A 23,103-nucleotide genomic window follows, 5' to 3' on the forward strand; every position below is an offset into this window, starting at 1 on the left:
CCTTGTAGTACAACTTGATATCAGGAAGTGTGATACCTCCCACTTTATTCTATGTTTTCAAGATTGCTGAGGCTATTCATATTCTTTTTTTGGTTTCATATAAATATTTAGAATATTTTTTCTATATCTTTGAAGTGTGCCATTGGTAATTTAATAGGAATTGCATTGAATCTATAAATTATTTTGGGTAATATAGACATTTTAATGATGTTTATTCTTCCTATCCATGAACACAGTATATGCTTCCACTTGTTTGTATCTTTCTTGAATTTTCTTTTTCAGTGTCTTATAATTTTCTGAGTACAAGTCTTTTACCTCCTGGTTAAATTTACTCCTGGGTAATTTTGTTGTTGTTGTTGCAATAGTGAAGGGGATTGTTTTCTTAATTTCATTTTCAGATAGTTTATTGTTGGTGTATAAAAATGCCACTTATTTCTGAATACTAATTTAATATCCTGCTACCTTGCTGAATTCATTTATTATGTCTAGTAGTTTTTTGACTGAGACTTTAGGGTTTTCTATGTACAATATTATATCATCAGCAAATAATGATAGTTTTACTTCTTCTTTTCCAATTTGTATGCCTTTTGTTTCTTCTTCTTGTCTGATTGCTGTGGCTAGGACTTCCAGAACTATATTGAATAAGAGTGGTGAAAGGGGGCACCCCTGCCTTGTTCCTGATCTCAAGGGGATTGCTTTTAATTTTTGCCAATTGAATATGATGTTAGTTGTGGGTTTGTCATAGATGGCCTTTATCATGTTGAGGTATGTCCCTGTATTCCCACTTTGCTGAGAGTTCTGATCATAAATGGGTGCTGGATTTTATCAAGTGCTTTTTCTGCATCTATTCATATAATCATGGGATTTTTCTCCTTCCTTTTGTTTATGTGATGAATCACATTGATTGATTTGCAAATATTGTACCAGCCTTGCCTCCCTGGAATAAATCCCACTTGATCATGATGTATGACTTTTTTAATGTACTGCTGGATCCAGTTTGTGAATATTTTGTTGAAAATTTTAGCATCTGTGTTTATCAGGGATATAGGTCTGTAGTTTTCTTTCTTTGTAGTGTCTTTGCCTGGTTTTGGAATGAGGACCATGCTTGCTTCATAAAAGGAGCTTGGAAGTCTTCCCTCCTCTTGAATTTTTTGATAGCTTGAGAAGGCTAGATGTTAGTTCTTCTTTGGATATTTGGTAAAATTTGCCTGTGAAGCCATCGTTCAAGGACTTTTATTTGCTGAGAATTTTTTGATAACTGTTTCTATTTCATTTGTTGTAATCGGTCTGTTTAGGTGTTCTGATTCTTCTAGATTGAGTCTTAGAAGGTTGTATGTTTCTAGGATTTCATCCATTTCATCTAGGTTGTCCAATATTTTTTGACATATAGATCTTCATAGTATTTTCTTACAATCCTTTGTATTTCTGCGATGTCAGTTGTTACTTCTCCCTTTTAACTTCTAATTTTATTTATTTGAGTCCTCTCTCTTTTTTCTTTTTTTTTTCTCTCTTTTTTCTCTCCCTTTTTTTCTTGATCATTCTAGGTAAAGATTCATCAATCATGTTTACCTTTTCAAAGAACCAGCGGTTGGTTTCACTGATTTTCTATATATTTTTTTTTAGCCTCTATGTCATTTGTTTCTACTCTGATCTTTATTATTTCCTTCCTTCTACTTCCTTTGGACTTTATTTGTTGTTCTTTTTTCTAGTTCTTTTAGATGCAGGGTTAAGTTGTTTATTTGAGCTTTTTCTTGCTTCTTAAGGTATGCCTGTAATGCTATGAACTTCTCTCTCAAGACTACTTTTTCTGTGTTCCATAAATTTTGAGTTGTTGTATGTTAATTTTCACTTGTTTCAAGAAAATTTTTTATTCTTCCTTGATCTCATTGTTAACCCATGTGTTATTTAATAACATGCTATTTAGTATCCAAGTATTTGAAAGTTTTTCAGTTTTTCTATTGTAGTTGATTTCTATTGTAGTTTCATGCCATTGGGATCAAAGAAGATGCTTGATTTGATATTAATCTTCTTAAATTTATTGAGATTTCTTTTGTGTCCTAACATGTGATCTATTCTAAAGAATATATTATGAGCACTTGAAAAGAATGTATATTCTTCTGCTTTGGGGTGAAAAGTTCTGAAGATGTCTATTAAATCCAGTTGGTCAAGTGCAGGCATGGCCAACAGTTTTTGCTCCCGGGGCCAGATTAGAAAGAAAACTTTTTTTATGGGCTGGACAAAATATTAAAAATAAAAAATGTTAAATACAAAAACGATTTATTTAAGTAAACAAAGTTTTATTATGTAATTTGTTTATGAATAATGTAAATAATTTAGTACAACAAATTAACAAAAAAACCAATGCGACATGTTGAGGCGCTTTGCATCGCCTATTATTTTTTTAATATCTGGCTCTATACTTGTAATAGCTATTCTTAACACAGCCTCCAAATGTAAATCATTCAATCTTGGTCTGTTGTACTTTTATTTAGATTCATTAAAGAAAAAGTTTGTTCACAAATACAAGTTGAGCTGAAGATTACTGAAGATATTGTAGTTTATGTATAACAAGTTAAAAGTACCACTTATTTCATTTCCACAGTGCGTCATGTGGAGAATATTAAAAATTTAATTGTGGGCTGCATAAATCATTATGCAGGCTGTATCTGGCCCATGGTCTGTATGTTGGCCATGCCTGGTTTAGTGTGTCATTTAAGGCCGCTGTTTCTTTGTTGATTTTCTGTCTGGAGGATCTCTCCATTGATGTTAGTGGGGTATTAAAATTCCCTACTATTATACTATTGCTGTTGATCTCACCCTATGTCCATCAAAATCTACTTTATAGATTTAGGTGCTCCTATATTAAGTGCCTAAATATTTACAATAGTTATATTGTAACTATCCTGTTGGATTGCTCCCTTTATCATTATGTAGTGACCTTCTTTATCCCTTATATAGCCTTTGTTTTAAACTCTATTTTGTCAGATATATAAGCATTGCTACCCCAGCTTTCTTTTCATTTCCATTTGCATGAAATACTTTTTTCCATCCCTTCACTTTCAGTCTATGTGTATCTTTTGTTCTGAGGAGGGTCTCTTGTAGACAACATATATAAGGGTCCTGTTTTCTTATCCATGCAGCTACCCTCTGTCTTTTGATTGGAGCATTTAAGCCATTTACATTTAATGTTATTATTGACATGTACTTATTATTGCCATCTTATTCTTTAAATCTACAATCCTCTTTTTCCAGATTTTTTTCCCCTTTGCACTTTTTACAGCAGGCCCCTTAACATTTCTTGCAGTACTGGTTTGGTTGTAATGAATTCCTTGAGGTTTTTTCTTTTTTGTCTTGGAAGCTTTTTATTTCTCCTTCAATTTTAAATGATAGCCTTGCTGGATAAAGAAGTCTTGGTTTGAGGTTCTTTTTTAGCATCACTTTGAATATATCTTGCTAGTCCCTTCTGGCCTCAAGTGTTTCTGTTGAGAAGTCAGATATCATCCTTATGGGGGCTCCTCTGAGGGTAATTAACTACTTTTCTCTTGCAGGTTTTAGTATTTTTTTCTTCGTCTCTTAACTTTAGGACTTTAATTATAATATGTCTTGGGTTCCTCTTTAATGGGACTGTCTATGCTTCTTGAACTTGTGTGACTTTTTCCTTCATCAATTTAGGGAAGTTTTCAGTTACGACTTCTTCAAACAGGTTCTCTATCCCTTGTTCATTCTCTTCTCCATCAGGAACCCCTATGATGTGGATGTTGTATCTCTTCATGTCACAGAGCTCTCTTAGAGTTTCTTCATTCCTTTGAGCCTCTTTTCTTTTTGCTGCTCTGCTTCCATGCTTTTGTTTATCTTGTCTTCTAAATCACTGATTCAATCTTCTGCTTCATCCAACCTGCTGTGAATTTCTTCTAGTGCAGTTTTCATTTCTGATATTGTGTTTGTCATTTCTGACTGGTTATTTTTTATGATTTCAATGTTCTTTTTGATGCTTGCTATCTCTTTATTTAGGTGCTTATAATGTCCACCCATTGTTGCTCTAAGCTCTTTGAGCATCCTAAAAATCATTATTTCAAACTCTGCATCAGGTAGTAAGGTTACTTCCATCTCATTCAGTTCTTTTTCTGGGGGTTTCTCTTGTTGATTTATTTGGGTCACATTTTTCTGTCTGCCAATTTTGTCTGTGTATTAGGTAGTGCTGTCTGACTTTGAAAATTTTGTGGTGTCTTTATGAAGAAAATGGGCTCAGTGGTACTGACCTCCAGGTCACCTGTTTTTCTTGTTCTAGGAATGCTTCTTGAGGGTACTATTTTCCCTCTATTGTATGTGAGTATTAAATGCAGTTGGTCCTTTCATGGGTACTGTAATCCCTTCAGGCTAGCTGGCTCTAAGGATCAATCTTGACCATATGTATTACACACTGTGCCATGTTTGTCCTATTGGGCATATTTATTCTCCACGGTGTCTGGTGCCTGCTAGACTCCACCTTTGAGCATGCTGCTTGTATAGGTAGCTGAGTCTAGGGTTGGTGCTGCCTGCCACCCACCACCACTTGTGTTGGCTCTAGATCTTCTTGGGTTGGTGTCAGTTGTTGTTTGTAACCTGCTGTGGGCTACCTGTCAGCAGCTACTGCACTTTTTGCTGTTTGTGTCTTCATTTTCTGTGCCTGGGTAGTATGGGAGGGGCCTACCTTTGTATATCGATCAGCTTATTCCTGCTTAGAGATGACAGCAGCTCCATAAAAGCCCCAAGTTCTGTAAGATTTATCTTCTCTTTTCAGCTGCTCCTCCTTCTCTTGCAGCTTCCTGGTCTTCCCACAAAGTCTTCTGTAGGAAGACTGTAGTGTGGGCTCAGACTGTCCTTACCCAACCAACCCCTGTACAAGTTGCACATTGATCTTTTCATACTTTCCATCCAGCACCATCTCCCTGTCCTGCCCCCTGTTGTGTAATACTCCCTTCAGCTGTTTCCAATCTGAGGTTAACCGGCCTATCTCGTAATTCATTTCAGTTATTGTATTTTTCAGTCCTAGAACTATTTTTTTTTCTTTTTGATAGCTTCAACTTTTTCGCCAATATTATTCATCTTTGAATTCATTGAACCTATTCATCTTGGTGTGTTAAAGTCCATCTCTGATAACCACACACCTAGATAGATTTTCAGGTTTGTTTCTATCATTTATCTTCATTCTGCATCATCATGCCTTGCCTTTTCCCCAATTATTTTTGACTGTGTGCTGGAATTCTGTATTTTAAAAATATAGAACTAATTTGAGGTTTTGCATGATTTGGATAATATTTTAGATTTACTTAACAGCTATACACAGAATGTAAGCCACAGGATAGGTCTATGTAAAATATAAGCAATCTCAGAGATAATAGGTGTCATCATTTAAAGAGCACAGATTCTGAAAATGGGGTGCAGTGAGGAGATTGGAATTGAAAGAAGAGGAAACGGTAGAGTCTGGAGAGCTGGGAATAGATGGGGCATATACTGAGGGGTAGCATGTGAGTGCAGGCAGTTGGAGACAAGGAGGAGGATCTTATACTGACTGAAGTGATGGTTTAAGACATTGATTTGTTGACTTTGACCCACTTATGGTATTCCTTGGCTGACAATGTGACCTCACAAGCGATGACAGGTGTTGGGCAAACAAGTTTATAACAGGTTTGCTCACTTATATTTTGCCTAATTGTTACATTGGCGGCAGTGCCGTGTGTGTGTGTGTGTGTGTGTGTGTGTGTGTGTGTGTGTTCCCAAGAGAAGGGGTTATTTTTCCTTCAGCCTATTTTGCTGGAGAGGGCAGAGGGGGTGGGGGAAGAGTGCTGAGGGGCTTGGGAGCTCTGAGATTTTCTCGGGCCTGGTTAGCTGGGGACTGCTGAGGCTGGTGGGGGGCTGTGAGTCCAGGTGAGTCCAGAGTGAGAAAGGGAAGTGATCTTCCCTGCCTGTTTTCCCATCCGCCTTTAGGAGACTTTAATAAACAAAATAGTCCACCATTTTCTGGCTCCACTGTTCCTTTACCATCTGTCCAAATCCAATGGAACCTGCATAGCCGTGGCGGTGGCCACCGGCCCTACAACAGGGAACCAGATAAACAGCAACAGTTTCTCTGGCAGGTGGTTTTTCTCTGAGAATAGTATTTGGAAAGCATTACAAAAAGGAAGTAACAAGTAGTTAGTTTCAAGTGTTTCTGGGCCTTTTTTCTTTGCTAAAACAATGAATCTTTATGTTCAGAAACCAAAGAGTTAAAAGGGAAATTGATATGATGGGGACTGGACTTAGTTGGCCTTGAGCTCAATTTCAGAAAACCACAGTAAGGAAACAGGAGACTTGTTGCTGTCCTTATCAGGTGTCCCGATAAGGAAATGGAAAACGGGGCTGGTGGTGAGGATACATAGGGATAATCTCAAAATGTGCCACATCCAACCTACAGGGAGCATGTTCTTCCATTTCTCCTCCACCTCTTTCTCTCTGCCTTTGAATTTTCCCCCAAACACCCCAGTGCTGAGATTTGGGGTAAGCCCCAATTTCTGGAGGGGAGGTGTTTAGGCGAATGTATTCCAATATTTCAAACCAGTTAATTCCATAAAATAGTCTGGGTTTTGTGAAAATCAAGAATTTCTAAAATAAGCATCAATTTTTACATTGTGTACTTGTTCTGTAACTTTCAAATATATTTTTACTCCCTACTGATTGGGAGCTACTAGTGACTGGGCTTACTCCAGAGAGGTCTGGAGTAAGGACACAATGACATTTAGGACACAATGACACTGGTTATGACAGACCTTAGTGAGTGGTGCATCATTCAAAACTTGCTAATGTGGGTTCAATGAGAGTGGTATCAGGAGCAAAATGTCCCAATCCTACCAAAAACCCATGGGCATTAACTCAGTGCCAGGGGCCATTTTTTTAACACCAAATTCTGTGACAGCAGAAATATAAGGAAAGACATAGGCCATGAACAAAATATACTAACTGCAACTTACACAGTTTCTCAATATTAGAGTTCCTTAGAGAATCATTACACAGACGTGGCCACAAGTGCCAGTCACCTGGGGCTTTATATATGTCTTCTGTCAGGTCACAAAGGTTCTTTTATAGTAGAAACGGAGATGTGGTCTGTTGTCTAGGAAATTTGTAAAATAAAACCAGTGGGGTTTGCATATGAATCAAAGTAGGAAACAACTGAAATGTAGCAAACAAGAGCAGGACACTGGGCTTTTCTGATGTAAAATGGATGTCAGACAGGAAGGTGACTCTACCTGTGAGAAATGCGGACTTAGCACTCAGGAAGTCAGGATATCCTTGACCCATGAACAACGGCTCAACTTCTAGAAACCTGAGTGCTATCATAGGTAAGGGTGGGCAGTATGCTGGCTTTGCCGACCACACAACTGCCCTTGTAAGTTCATAGAGGCCCCTATCAAAGTATGGGCAGATGTTAGAAACTCTACACACAGATGGGTCAAAAAGCCAAAGTTCACCCACACGATCTTTGTGCTGTCTGCAGGGAAAGCATCACCTGCTGTCTCGGGAAATCCTGCACCATCAGCCCTTGTGACCACTTCATGGGAAAGGATGTCCAGGAAGGAGCAGGATTTTCAGTTAGGGACCAATTAAATCAGTGTCCAGAACCCAGGAGGGATGAGGAAAGTTCCATCAGCCCTTCCATTCTGAAGTGTTCCTTCAGATGGCATTGCTACCATGTCTCTGTCCCCAGCATGCCCCACATCCTCCCATGCCCTCTAGCTCTCTCTCTCCAGGGCTACTCCCCATATGGACTCAGGAGGACAGAGTTGCTCATGAGAAGAAGTGTCAGCAGCCACAGTGCCTATCCCAGGGGAAGTGACTAGTGTTGATTTGATACACTGGGCCCAGATGAAGAAAAACAGGTATCAAGAAAAATGTGGGGATGTAGTGACTGGAGCGGCTACATTATGAGCTTTTTCAAAGAACATGAGAAGATATCCTTGTCAATTAAGCAGCTCCCTGAGTAAATGCAATAATGAGTGTTCATGGAGGACAGAGACTGCAGTCAACATCAGTCACCCACCTCCCATCCCTGTGCTTGGGTGTGACTCATGACAAAGGGCCACCGCAATGTGGAGACTGGCCAGGGATGGGAAAACTGTCTGCATTCCTACAAGTGAAATGGAAGAGGGCACGGAGAGACTGAAGAATAAATAGATGGATGGATGGATGGATGGATGGATGGATGGATGGACAAATGGACAAGTGAATAGATGAAGAAAGATACAAACAAATCAGTGGGGCTCTACAAGAACCAGTAAGGGCAGACACACAAGAACTGGGGTGTTTCATTTACCCAAAACTTTGCACCTGCAGCCAGAGTAAGAGCAATAACAATAAATTCTCTACCATGTGTCCCTGGCAGAGTATTCCTGAAAAATAAACAATACAGAAGAATGCAAAACTGGCAGGGACCCCGAAGTGCTCTGAGATGCCTTTATTCCCCTGGTGCTTCACAGGCCTAACTATAGACTAGGTGTCACTCTCTGGAGAAAAGAGATCTTCTGCTGTGAGAAGCCAGGAACTCCGGCTTCGCCTACTCCTGCACGCAGGTGCTGTTCAGGACGGTGAACTCAGAAAGCCATGGCTGGACATCCACAACAAAAGTGCAGTCCACCTGAAAAACGTAATTGCAAAACATAAAATCAGCACAATGTAACACATGAGAGCACTTAATAGGAGCTCAATAAGAAGCATTTAAAATGACAGGCATGGCATAGTGGATAGAGCATCGGCCTGGGACGCAGAGGACCCAGGTTCAAAACCCCAAGGTCACCAGCTTGAGCGAGGGGTCACTGGCTTGATCCCCATGGCCGCTGACTTGAAATTCAAGGTTGCTGGCTTGAGCAAGGGGTCACCAACTTGGCTGAAGCTCTGGGCAAGGCACATATGAGAAAGCACTCAGTGAACAACTAAGGTGCCTCAACAAAAAATTGATGCTTCTCATCTCTCCCCCTTACCTGTCTGTTTGTCCCTCTCTCTGTCTCTCTCTCTCTTATCTGTCACTAAATAAAATAAAATGACACAAGGGAAGAAAAACAGAAACAGTGGCCTGGGTAGGACTTAGGAAGCTCAAGACTCTACCAGGATGATAGGCAGGCGTTACCTGAGCCCGCCTACCTGAGCCCAGGGCCTCCTGAGAGGGTTCCTGGTGGGCCAGCACTTGACTCTTAGGGGTCCCCCAGGACACATGATGCTGCATGAATGGCCTGTGCTCCTTAAGTTCTAGGGATCCAGCACACTGCCCAGATCATAGTTCAGGTGGATGCTTACCCACTCAGCAGAAGCTGCTAACCCACCCAAGGGCACGCTGCCCCCAAGGCCGGGGTAGTTGGGGGAGACCAGCCCCACTGACAGCATCACCCTGACTGAGGTTCATCCCCAAGAGCCAAGTCCCAGGAATCAGATGTCATCTCACAGGATCGTGAACGAGAGTTTGGGCTGATGGAGCATGTCCTGAAGCCCAGGAGACCGGAGGGAGAGGTGGGATGACAAGACTAACTGAACAGTCCTGGGTCTGGGAGAATAGCAGCAAAGAATGAGGGAGGCCCACACGGAGAACAGCATTTGCCTGAACCCCAAGGTCTCAGGAAACTTCAAGGCTAGGACATGAGTGGAGGGTTCCATCGAGGGAGGAAGGTCAGGTGAGGGGCATCAGGTTGTCTGGTGAATCATCCAGGCTGGGGGCACAGGACTCAGCTCACTGCTGTGCTGAGAGCAGCTCTGTCTGTTTAGAATGATCGCCTCCCTCCTCCATGGGGGATCCCTAGGATCTGGTGGGAGAGGGGCTAGGACACTCATTCTGCCCCAGGAGTGTGCCTAAGACCTGGTGGGAGAGGCTGCCCCAGGAGACTTTCCTAAGCCTCCTCTCATAGGCCTTCCTCTGTATTATCTTTCATTCCCAGAAGGTCTCGATTCTTTGGGTTGTTTTTATTCTCAAACCTTTTTCTTGCCCAGGCCTTCTTGCAAGGGGCAGTTGTCAATGTCTTCATCGTGTTTTTTGCAAACTGTGCGGCCCATCTTCACGTCCATTAAGTAAATCCAGGTAAACCGCTGTCAAGAAGAAATTGTAGAGACTGCTATGAAATACTTTAAGTAATGAGTAAAATACAGACAACCAGCTAGAAAAGTGGGCAAAAGATGTGAATGTGCAGATGCATGAGTATACACAGAGGTGTGCTTTCTCATATTTTTCAAATTTATTTATTATATCATCTGTTCCTTGATAGTCTCCATTTCTCTCACAAAAGGACATGCATATGTGCACCCAAAGCATGTACTAGATTTTCCCCTGCTACACTCCTCCTGACGGCCACTGCTGGGACATCGCTTTAGCATGCCATGAACATGGGGGAGGGGCACATTCCCAGGGTGCAAAGGCCCACAGTAACGAGCCTGCACATGCTGCAGCCACAGCTAACACATGACCTGGAATTGTTCAGAAAGTTGATTCTTTTGGGGCTCAGGAATTCCTGCAGCTGACATGACACCCACTCATGCCTGGACAGACACCAACAACACACTCAGACATACCGACCCTCATGCCTGCCCAAGACCCCTGAACAGTCATCATACCCTGAACTAAGTCTGCGTTCAGGGTCTGGGGCAGGGGTAGTAGTGTTGGTGTCCAAGGGGCTTGTGTGGCCTCTCCAGGTACAGGGCTGAGGTGCAGCAAAATGATGAGGCAGACATCAGGAAATTGGAAAGACTGGGGAAGCCGCTGCCTGTGCAGTGAGGTCCACCCTACTGCCCGTCTGTTACAGAGTGTGGTCTATGGTGGGATCCTGCACTTCACCTGCCAGCATGGCAGCTGACTCAGGGCTGTTCGTGGGGAACCAGAATCTGGGTACGGACAGAATGATTCAAGGACAACACTTTATTCAATTCAAGGGAAGCAGGAAATCGTGAGAATAAATATCAATGGGAAGGTTTGCATAAACAGATGCTAATGACACCTACATTTATTTGAGTCTCAACCTCTTCCTTGACCTCCCGTAGCTGGTTCAGGAATACTAAATGTCATAGGTTCTGCCTAGATTGTTCCATGTCTCCCCCTCCACCGTATTTCATTGTCTTTTTGGTGATAGAGTCACTGCCCACCCACAAGCTCAAAGGCAAATACCTTGGGTCTGCCCTTGACCCCACTGTTTCTCACACACCCCACATCAGCACCCCATGCCCACCTTTAAGCAGACCCAGAACCAGCACTTCTGCCTCCTGGTGACAAGGACACCATCCCTGCCTTATGGGCCCAGCTTGCCCACAGGCTGTAGAGACCACTGAACCCACAGCATCCAGAGAGATGTTGCTAAAGCTTCTGAGTGACTTTCTCCCATGAGTCCCCATACCCTGAGAATAATATTCTAACTCCGCACTTGTCTCTGAATACATCCCAGCTGCCCTACCCCACACACACACCATTTCTTCTCTGTGACACAGGTCCAAAGACTATTAGGCTGTTTTCCAAGACACCCGTGGCTTTCCGCCCTTCTTGTCCCCCAACCTCCACCATGTGACTGGGTCCTTCCAGGAGTGCCCATCAGAGAGGCCCTCTCTGGCCCCCCACACACCTGGTCTTCACACAGCCCTGGGTCCCTGCACTGACCACTCTTGTCCCGACCTTCCGTTCTTTCACTCGTAAACCTGAGGCCTGTTTGTCTCTGGTCACCAGCATAGCAGTCCCATAGGACACGCTTCTGTCTGTCTTCTCTGCCACCTCCCACCCAGGCCTGGACCCATGGTGGTTGCGAGGTCAAGGCCCACTGGCTACAAGCCGGAAACATCTCGGCACCTTGCCTGCTGATTGGCACAGTGAGACTCCCAGGAGCCGGCAGAGACCTGCCATTGGGCGCCTGCATGGTGCCTCTCCTTCCTGGGCTTTTGGGCCTGGCTGTCACACCCTCGATCTTTCCCACTGCCAGCTCTGCTGTGCTTCTTCCACAGCCTTTCTCCTGCTCATCCTGCAGCTGAGTCTCTGACAGCAGCACTTCCCTTTCTGCTTTCTCCCTTCTCTGCCCTGCTTTTCAAGGCCTCAGCCATCAAGGAAACAAAGCAGAACTTGAAGCACTTGTAATGATACCTTGCATTTTTAAAAATACAGAAAACAAAACAAAATATCCTTTCCTCTCTTTTTCAGACCAACACTCGCCCCTCCCAGGCCTGGTTTCAGCGCCAACGTGAAGTCTCGGGGAGCCGGACACGCCACTTACCTTGCGCTGGCTTCTCCCCACCCACAGCAGCTTGTAAGCGTACTCGTCCTCCTGGACTTCATTGAATTGAAATACGGCGAACTCCACACATATGGCAAAGGCATTGGTGCTCTTACTGACGTCCACAAATTCAAAAATGCAGACAAGAGGCCCCAGTGCAATGAGCCCCAGAAGCAGAGGCACCTTCGGGAGCATGCTGTCTGGTGTCGGCCCCGAACCAGCAGCACACGAGGGCTGGGCGGCAGCGGCCCTGGGCCCACCTCCAGAGTGCCGCGGCCCACACAGCCCTGCCCCCGGAAACTGAGCTGCTGACCAGCGACCTATCCAGCTCCTCCTCTCCACTCCCAGCCTTCTCACCACCAAGCAGAAAGCAGAACATTTTTTCAAACACTTGTCACATTAGCCTTGAACCCAGGGACATGCACGCCACATGATCTGTCCCCTCTGCAGTTCCAGGGTGTCTTCCCCTGCCCCAGCGCAGGCCGGCTAGGGCCTGGGGCGAGGGGGTGGGGTCTGAAGCCCACCTTGCTCACCCTCAGAGTACTGCAGCCAGCAATGGCAGAGTCGAGTCGCAGGAGCTTTTAGGAATAGTGATGGGCCCTGAGTCCTGAGGATTTTCTCTAAAATTAGGTCATCCTTTGACCTTGGCTGCATCCCACAACCTCAGGGAGCATCAGAGAGTCAATGAGGAGTCAGTATCAGGGTTGGGACACAACCTTCTACACAACCTCTGGCACCTGCTGACCTAATTGCCATGAGGGCCGGCCATGCTTGGCAGTGCAAAGAGGGACTTCTATCATCCTGGGGTGGTTTTATACCCTGGAAGGGCCACCCTACTGTGAGCATGGTCACAGATATGAAACAGAGGTATCACAGTAGGCCATGTCCTGGAAAAACTGTCTGCATTCCTATGAGTGAAATAGAAGAGGCATGTAATGCTGGTGGCCAAGGCCAGGCAGGGCCACACTGGATTCGGGAAGATAGTAGAAGAACTGCAGAGCCGGAAAGCGGCGGGCCATTCTCATTTATTAGATTCTCGCAATGGCAGACGAGCAAACAGGCAGGTGAAAACAACTTCTCACGGCAGCAGGAGAATGAACAGCAGAATAGCCCCTCACTGTGGTGGGCAAGCAGTCCGCCCTGAGGGAAAGCACCTGTAGCCTTATGTAGGCTACACACATGTGGCTCTACCATGTGCTCACACAATAATCATGCAAAGTGCGAGCGAGTAATCCTAGCACAGCTGTTTGCTCAACAACCCACCCTTTTAGGGTTGCTCACCTCACAATCTATGTGACAGGTATCTTCTGCAATGGTCCCTGTGTAAGGATTGAGGTACGTTACATAGACAGAAACAGCACAGACTAGAGCAACCGAGTTACAAAGGCACAAACAATACCAAAAATGACAATAATTACAAAGGTTCCTTTCACAATGACCTCTCCCAAAGCACCCAAGGAATAATACACTTCCACCCTAGGCAGCAAGGCCCTGGTTGCCCAGGGAGTTAACAGGAGGCCCACATGTAGACTCCTACCCCATGGTGCCAACAAGCCCATTCCTCGTAGGTGGGGTTCCTGTACAGTCCAGGGCCATGTCCACTGAAGAACAGTGTTCTCAGTGCATCTTCGCAACTGGATGGGAGCAGCTGCACAGTGCAGGAGGGCCTCCACAGGCACCAGGGCCCCATCAGGGTCTCTCATACTGTCCACAAGCAGCATTTTCATCCAGCAAGGGTGCCAGACCACCCCTCTTGTCGAAGTTTTTGCTTCAAGAGTCCATTATACTGCTCAATGATCTGTCCGTGATAGCACAGCTGTCTGTACAAATCATCCAGGGTGAAGGTCCATTACAGGCAACTAGCCATACAGCTCTTTACTAACGGACCTCAGCACCTTTCCATAAGCACTCTGTCTATTGCCACAAGCTCCATCCAAACCCCTCAGCACACTCACAGGGCCTGGTGGGGTCAAACATATTCAAGTCCTGTGCCACATTGACAGTTCTCTTAGCTTCTGCAAAAACACATATTATCTTCTAAGGACAAAACCTGGTGCATATTAGAAGGGGATCAGTGGATTGTCAGTTTCACATGGGCCTCTGGTCCTCACCTGTCCCCATTAGATAGGTCCCTAGGCCATCCCCCTATTCAAACTGAAACAATGAGTCTTGGGGATTCTCCTCTTCCTCAGCTGTTTCCATCATATAATCTTGCAACCATGCAACCTGAACACCAGCTATTTTCATGGCAGCTGCCAGGGCTGCCTGCTTCCCCTGCTTTCTCAGCAGCTGGAACCTCTGTTCTGTTTTAAGCTGCTGTCAGAGCTCTAACAGGACTCTATTAGACCTCCCATCTAATTTATCTTTATTTTCCCCAACTATAATCAAATCTACCCTCATTGATATTTGGGTAACCTTTATAGGCCCATTTCTCTAGTTTGTCTGGGGAGGGGAGGGACAAAATGGGCAGCAGCCTTCACAGCTTTATGGTTCTGTGCTACCTTCACCTCCCCCAAATCTGCCACCATCTGTGTAACAATATTGATGTCCACCCCTCATAGGAGCTCAAGATATTCACTAGTGACCTGTTGGGAAAACAGCTGTGTTTTGCTCACTTGTTTTCCGGCTGCAAGCACTTTGCATGATTAGTGCATGAGCACATGGCAGAAAGCCATGTGTGTGTCTCTACAAAAAGCTATGGGTGCTTTCCCTTGGTGGCAATTCTCCCAGATCACTCTCCCACACCACCATGACATGCAGTTCCCAGATTCCCTCAGCCACCGCTGTGAGGAGTGATGTTTCTGATCCCTTACCCTCTACTGTGAAAAGCAGTTTTCCTTTCTTTATTCACTCATCTCTCTCTGAAAGCCTCCAATAAATGGGTAATGGCCTGATGTTTTCTGGCTTCACAGTTCCTCTGCTGTCAGCCCAAATTCAATGTGAACCTGCCTGGCCTCGGCCACTGGCATTACATCAGGTGCTGTGAGAAGATTTGGATCAGATGAGTATGGAGCCATCAACACCCTCAAAGAGTGGGATAGCGGACTAGCCATTGTCCTCCAGCATATGGTATCCTGTGGCGATCCTGTTTGGGGCTGTGAACTGGGTATTTTTTACAGCCCAGAGAGAAGAAACTGAAAGCTCTGTGTGAGAGTTTTTGCAAGGTCAAAAGCTCCAAGATGAGCTGCAGACAGAGTGCCAACAACAGCATGAGTTGGAATGGTTGCTGGAGAAAGAATTGAAAATTCAAGAACTCCAGTTCTATGATGACAGCTTGAACTAGAACTATTACTGGAGAAAGAGGCTAACTGCTTTTGAGAGCTTTAGTTTGAAATGCAAGCCAAACACCAACAGTCCCTGGAATTGGAGCAGTCGCTTGAGAAGAAATTGCAGATTCGAGAGCTGCAGTTTGCCCTAGAAGCCAAACACTGCAGTGGCAGTTGTTAAAGAAACAACTACGGGTTCAAGAGCTTAATTTTCAGCTTCAGGCCAAGAGCTGGCAGCCAGAGGAGCTGAAGCAGTCACTAAAGAAGGAGCTGCATTTGTGTTGGTGGAATGGTTCTGAGCCAGTAGTAGCAAGTGTTTCCAATTCTTCCTCCTCCTCTGAGGAGGAGGATTGGGTTGAAACTGCCATCTAGGACTCAGAGCCCAGACAGTGGTCACCCAGAAAGCAAAAATCCAGCAGCCTCAGGCTCAGGCACAACTCCCTCCACAAGTAGTTGAGCATTCTATGGTCTGGCCCTATGCCCAGACAGAATTGATGGAATTAGAAGAGAAATTTAGGCAGAAACCCACTGCATCCCTGGCAGCTTGGTTCCTGTGGTTGTGGAACATGTGAGGAGATGGCATCGTGCTCTCCAGAACAGAGATGGAGAAATTATCTGCCGATAGTACACACTCCTCTTTGAGGTAGCATCTTCAGAACTGCTATGACAACTCAGGAAACCATAACCCATTAGAATGGGTGATGGCTGCCATTCATACAGTCTGGCAGAATGCTGGAGACATGCCAGGAGCAGAGAGTCAGTGACAATCATATACTGAGCTGAAGGACATCCTCCGGAAACTAGGTATAAAGAATGCTGCTTTCAACCTGAGGTCCCATGGGCCAGATGAGGAAGTATTTACTGCAAGGACGAGGGACCTTATTCTCTTTTTGAGTCACCAGTGGCTATCTTGAGCCCCTAAGTGGGGCAGCCCATCAATACTGTTAGAGACTCGGGGCGGGGGGGATGGAGGCAGCATGGAAACATAAGGCTGTGTGGGCTATTTCCCATGCTGCTCTGCGCCCCCCTCCCCCCACCAACTAACAAGAGAAACAGGCCTGTAAATGTTACCCAAACACAGATGTGGGTAGATTTGATTTTGGCCGGGGCAGATAAAGATAAATTAGCTGGCAGGTCTAATAGAGCCCTGTTAGAGTTTTGGCAGCAGCCTAAGTGAAAGAAGCTAGATACATAATAGCACATAACACATAGTTTTACTTGTATAAAGTTCAAAACAGCAAAAAAAATTACCTCTTATTAGAAATGAAGATAATTTACCTTTAAGGTGGTTTTAATTGGCAGGGAACATGAGGGGGCTTCTGGATATTAATGATGTTCTGAACCTTGGTCTGGGAACTGGTTACACGTGTGTATTCAGTCAACTTATAAAAAATCTGTACACTTATGATTTATGTATTTTCTGTCCATATTTACATACTTTTATATATATTGCATTAAAACATTTATAAAGCATTAAAAATAGGATAGGTTTGTCAAACAAGGGTGTTGGCACCCATTTAATGCCAATAGGAATCCCCAATTTTGAGTGTAGTAAAGAAGTACTTTTTATTCAGTACAAAACAGCTCAATTGAGACACAGCACAGCTGTGAGGCAGCCCACAGGCCAGGCCCCTCTCTGGTTAGTGTTTCAGCTCAGAAAGGGAAACAGACTCTCTAGTCTTGGGTGGGAAGGAAAAGTGGGGAGCTTTCCAGAGAAGGGGTGGCTTGTATAGACAGAAGTCCCTGACCCAGGTTTCTGATTGGTCTGTCCTCATGGAAAGGACAACTCCAAATTCTTGAGGTTTGCTTGGTCCAAAGGGCTCTTTAACTGATTGGTCAGAATGGAACTGTTCTGATTGGTTGGTGAAGATGTGATGACAATATGGCTGCACAACTCTGACTCCATGGGGAAAACCTCAGTCCCACTGGTTGAAATAAGACTCCAGAAACTCCTCTCCAAAGGCTGGCTCAGATGGCAGGGACACAGTGCAGGCAGGAAGTCCAGTGCAGAGGCAGGTAGCTCAGTGCAGGCTTCTCCCTGAAGTGCAGTTTGTATGGGACTCCCCTTTGTAGAAATGGCCGCTAGGCCCTGGTTTTTCAATTTGAGCCCCGTTAGCCACCAGCAGCCTTTTTTTTAACAGTTATCTTCTTTCTTGGGGTCCACAGGTTATATCATTTGTTTTCTATTGCTGCTGTAATACACTTCCACAAATTTAGTGGCTTAAAACAACTCAAAGTTATTATCTGGAGGTTAAAAGTCCAAAATAACTTTCACTGGTAAAATCAAGGTGTCCACAGTGCTACATCCCTTCTGTGGGCGCTAGAAGTCACTCAACTTCTTTGCCTTTTCAGTTTTTCTAGAGACCACCTGTGTTCCTTAGCTTGTGGCCCTTGCCTTCATCAATGCCAATGGTGCACTGTTCTTCAGATCGCTTTGTGCTTCTGTTATCTCATCATCTTCCACTGCCTTCTGTCCCTGCCTCCTTCTTATAAGGACCTTTTGATTACATTGTCCCACCCAGATTATCCGAGAAAATTTTCTCATCCCAAGATGCTTAACTTAATCATAGCTGCAAAGACCCTTTGCCATAGACGGTAACACATTTACAGGTTCTGGGGAATAGGACATGGATATCTTATGAAAGCCATTATTTATGAGTTCTCAGAACACCACAAAGACTTGTGGACCAAGGAAAAATTCAAAACATATTTAGATGAACTAGGAAACAATATGATGACTGCTAAGAACCAAATTAGTGGTCTTGTCTGACTGAGAAGAAGAAAAGAAATAACATCTCACTGATTTGATACGTAAGAAAAAGGAATTTCAAACAACCTGCATTTGGTGAAGCTTAGGCTTTTGCAGTAAGATTTATTCAGGGTTGAAGTAGAAGGTTGCTCACAGGTGTCCCATGTCTCATTTCCCTCTGTCTCACCAAGAAAAAGGTCCAGCCTTGTCTTCATGAAGCCTAGTTTAAAGGCCAAAGTCCAGATGCTCTGAACCATGGTTTAACCCATGCCAAAGCTCAGTCCAGCCCAGGTGCTGCTCAAAGACTTTTTGGGAAATCATCCAGCTGCCAACCCACACAGCATGGCTGCGGATGGAGCTGGTGCATTTCTCTCAGAAAGAACACGAAGAGAAAGGCAAAAAGGGTCAGATTTCTGTAAGCCTGTGTTTATATTTTTGGACTGGGAAGGGAAAGAAAACTTGGGCCTGTATATTGGTTTTTCAAGTCTTATGCCAGGTTAATGAAGAAGACACACATCTGGACCTATTGCAATGGGATCTGGAATTTCAAGAGAAAGTTGAAAATCATACATGCTTCCAGAAGAAAAGTATGAGTTTTTTAACAAAGGGAACAGAGCCAAATAATATCAATTTTTGTCCCAGTAGACCCCGAGCTCTACATCGATCTGGCGTCCCCAATTTGACTTCCCTGTGCAATGGGACACTCCTGCTTAGCAGCAGGGCTGGGGGTTTCTCTGAGACTACTCTTGAGGCAACTGTGAGGAATTCTACTTATTGGTACTGAGACCAATTGCCACTGGAGGAAAGATGCAACTGACACACAAGTTGGTTGCAAGAATCACACAGGCAGGTTATTACTCACAATTCCAATGGCGTGCTTGGCTATAGCTTAATGGGGCCCCGTAAGCATGCTCCTCTCAGCTTTCCTTGGTCAGAGCGGCTTGGAGACAGTCCACGTTCAACATTAGAGTTCAACATTGGCTTAAGTACCCTTTTCTGGCATACGGCTTCTAACAGGTGTTAATCTACGGGATTATCACATCAAGCCACTTTTAGGGAGTTCCTGGTGGGGAGCTCTTTTTATCTATGTGTACAGTAATTTCACACACACACTGACTGGGCCCTGACACAGGGTATGGCCTTGCTTATTACATCCCTACACACTAGATTAGTTCTCACCCAGAGGGTGTAGCCTTATTCACTTGCCTTCTTGGCTTTTAATATTATATCCTAACATTTCTACATATCTTCTATATTATTCTATATTCCTATATATTTAATTACTATAACATTATATTACTGTAACAATTTTCATCAGCATCAATTCAAAAAGCAAGATATTGATGAAATGAGCACATGTTGATAGGATTGCAGCCAAGCAGCTTCTAACAGGCATGATACAACCCATGGTTTTAGAAAAAGAAAGGCATGCAGATAACCAAGATTCCAAAAAACACCACCCACACCCTGGTTCAGAGGGAAACACTCCAAAATTTTTCTGAGCTAAAGCACAATCAGACCGAAACAGCCATTTTCAGAAGAGAGAAATCAAAGGGGAGACAGTGTTGAGCAATAAGTTTTAAAAAATGTATTAAATCTAGTTGAGATATTTTAATGTATTAAGAACTCTTGAAAAAAATAAATATTCTAAAAATGAAAACTAAGCAAAAGTTTGGAATCAAAATTTTCAACCATTTTATCACAATTCTGGTTTTACAGGGAGTACATTAGAGTGAAAGGAAAAATAAAATCATCTCGCAATGCCCTTCCCACCCTAAAGAGTATACCTTCTGGGAGAGAAGGAGTGAACAAATTATAGTCTTGTTCAGCCGCAGATGTGATTATCACTTTCTTTTATTTTAATAATAGAAAAATATAGTTTTATTGGGGGAGTAATACTCTGTGCTAGATTGGTGAAAATGGTTGCAGTTCTTTAATCTTACCTATATCCACGCTCTTAACATAGGTGACTGCAATCCCTCCCATAGAGAGAGGAAATTTATTTCCCCACAAAAGGAATGTGGCACTGTCTGTGGGCCAATTTGTGATTTCCACATTGGACAGCTGCCCAGGCGCCCACCTTAGAGAGAACCCTGATTACAAGTGCCATTTTAACAACCAGTTTGGCAAAAAATTGGATATTGGATATTGGTTCTGCCAAACCAGTGTGAACCAGCTGAATCCCACCACTGATTTTGGGACTGTGTATCAGTGATGTTATCTTATAAGCAAAAAACAAACAAACAAACAAAAAACAGAGCTATACAGCCCATGACCTCAGTTACTCTTTAAATTAGGAAAAACAGAGCTATACACCTTATACTTACCAGGCTACATTCTTCTACTCTCTTAAGCAAAGTATATAGTACTTCTATATTCTTTTCTAGAACTTGTTTTACAGGCAGGCCTGCTATAAACATTCTTCCTTAATCTTTATAGGTTGCTTTGTGACAGTCAGCCAGTGAAGTTATAGATCTTAAAAGGCTAATTTTATAATTTTAACTAAAAGCTAAATTCTAGCATATCTCATCTTTTATGATTTGGTATTGGTTTCAAGGGAAAAGTGGGGATGTTATGTAGTTGCAATAAAGGCTTCAGCTGGTCCCCAGAGCTCTGCAATGGGATGGCCTCGCAAAGATGTCACCCTCAGGACGGTGGCTGGGTTTTTGTTCCCCCTGAATCAATCTTTACGGGATTCAGCAAAGTAAAGACAACCAAGAACAGATGCTCCTGTCTGAAATTTCTTTCTGCAGTTGTTCACAGACAGCTTGCAGTTCTCAGTAGTGATCAAGATTGCCCAATAACAGCACCCAGAACCTTAACATGAGGAAGAGCAAAGAACAGCCCTTTAGAGGGCCAAAATGCCCCTTAAGTGCTTATTGCACATTTAATAATTTTTCTCTGAGGTGAGAAAGGGGAAAGTGAAAAACAAATTGTGATTAGCTATTGTTTCAGGTTACACCAAGATCTGAGCACTCTGTTCTCCAAATGATAAATTTTATGTAATTGCAATAAATGGGAATTTCAGTGCAAAACCTATGCAAGCTAGCTGCTGAGTGCTGCTAATAAGAACAGAAGACTTGACTGGCTCGCCCACCCCATGTGAGGTGATAGGCACACGTGATTCACCCATGCAGCTGTGGCCCTCAGAGAGGCTCTGAAGGATACACCCAGAGCTTGGGAGCTTCCCCCAGTTCTGCTCTCTGCTGGGTTTACGTTCTCCCCCAGATGCAACCAGGTCCAGGTCACATGGAACCTGGGGCTGCTGCATTGAGGAATCTCATAGATTCTGGAACTGGGTCTGCGGAACATCACCTGCCCAGAGCCAGTGGGGCATCACACATGCAGCACAGGAAGTCACAAGTAAAAGAGCACGTCTTTTTAGCAGAGAGCGGTAATCTCTAAAGGAATATACTGATGGGTAGAAGATTATGCCACCCCAAAATGTGCCCTTTGACATAAGAATTATTTTGAAATGAAGACAATATAAAAGAAGTAACTACAAAAAAAGTTCTCTGCCTTCCTTCTCTTTGCCTAAAATCAGAGCATAAATTTGTCAGAGTGTCCCCACTCCCCTCTCTATCAAGAAGGACAGAAGACACCTCTAAACACTAGTCAGCCCAGAGACACCACCAGAAGAATCTACAGCCTTAAAACTAGTCCTTATCTTTCATTAGTTTCTCCCTATATTTGCCTCTCACAATTTGCCACCCCAGAAGCTCAAAGTCGTTTTCATTTGTCTTGTCACTTCTCTACAAATACACCATTCTTTTGTTAAGATACTATAAAAGCTCAAGTTCTAACTACCCTTTTAAATGTCACATCACTGGGTGCTCCCAGCTGTATGTAGGAGGCACATGCTAATAAACTTTCATTTGTTTTTCTATTATTAATCTGTCTTCTATTGGTCTACCCTGCAAGAGCTGGATTCCAGTGAACCTGGGATGGGCAGAGAATTTGTTTCCCTCCCCTACAATACCGTAATGCATATAAGCATTTTGTTATCAGCACACATTTAGGCTGCCCGGTGTGTTTGCCATTTTCAAAGATCAGTAAACATAATTATTGACATAGCTGCTGTCTTTGCTTTGGCTTCCTGGAGGTGAGGACTTAAGTGGATGTGGATTATTTGGGAGGTGATGCCAGCGAGCACAGGCTTGGGTGGGGGCAGTAGTGGGGAAGGTGGGGTGACACAGGACAAGACCGGCAGTGCAGGTGTGTTAATGAGAGGGTGACTCAGAGGGCGCCTGAGCCTGCATGTGAGATTGCACAGGGACCTGGGCCTGGATCCCAAGGACACTGGATAAGAAAAACACAAAAAGGACACCACCCACTGCCCCTCCCCAGGATCGCAGGGACACCACATAGCCAGGAAAAAAAAATTTTTTTTAAATAAATAAACAAAAACACCAGAGAAGCCCACTGCAAGACTGCAACCACCCGCCCACGCTCGGGAAAATGTCTCATCGCTCTTCTCACTGCTTGCTGCTCACGCCCTGACAAAACAATTCCACAAGCCAGCTTTATTTCAAAAAGCCTGCCTTTTCACAAATCCCACTTGGTCCCCAGCTTATAAAGGCAGCCAGGGAAAGCCAACTGCCAAGCCAGTTCAGAGGACTTTCCTTTCCTCCGTGCTGCCTCCCTTGAGGTCCAGCGTAAGCTTGGTAAAATCTGCCCGGAAACTTCTCTGAGGCTCCCTCTTGATTTCTGTCTTGGGGAACCCAGGAACTGTAGTGCCTAATGCCTATAACAAGTCCTGCCTGGGAACCCTGGGAAATTTCAGAATACCTGTCTCCGAACCAGCCACCAAGAGGCGTGAGGAAGCTGCAATATTTATACACCAATTTCC

General features: G+C 43.9%; 1 protein-coding gene across 1 annotated transcript; it reads right to left on the reverse strand.

Annotated features, from left to right (window-relative positions):
• Positions 1-8,462: 8,462 nt before the first annotated feature.
• LOC136406210 (probable cystatin-15) lies at positions 8,463-12,473 on the reverse strand. The gene is made up of 3 exons (XM_066386116.1): positions 12,240-12,473; positions 9,973-10,083; positions 8,463-8,647 (listed from the first exon to the last, which is right to left on the reverse strand). The coding sequence occupies exons 1-3, from the start codon at positions 12,432-12,434 to the stop codon at positions 8,567-8,569; spliced, it is 387 nt and encodes a 128-aa protein (XP_066242213.1). The 5' UTR covers positions 12,435-12,473; the 3' UTR covers positions 8,463-8,566.
• Positions 12,474-23,103: the final 10,630 nt, after the last annotated feature.

This window comes from Saccopteryx leptura, chromosome 5 (assembly GCF_036850995.1).
Source record: "Saccopteryx leptura isolate mSacLep1 chromosome 5, mSacLep1_pri_phased_curated, whole genome shotgun sequence".
Taxonomy (NCBI): domain Eukaryota; kingdom Metazoa; phylum Chordata; class Mammalia; order Chiroptera; family Emballonuridae; genus Saccopteryx; species Saccopteryx leptura.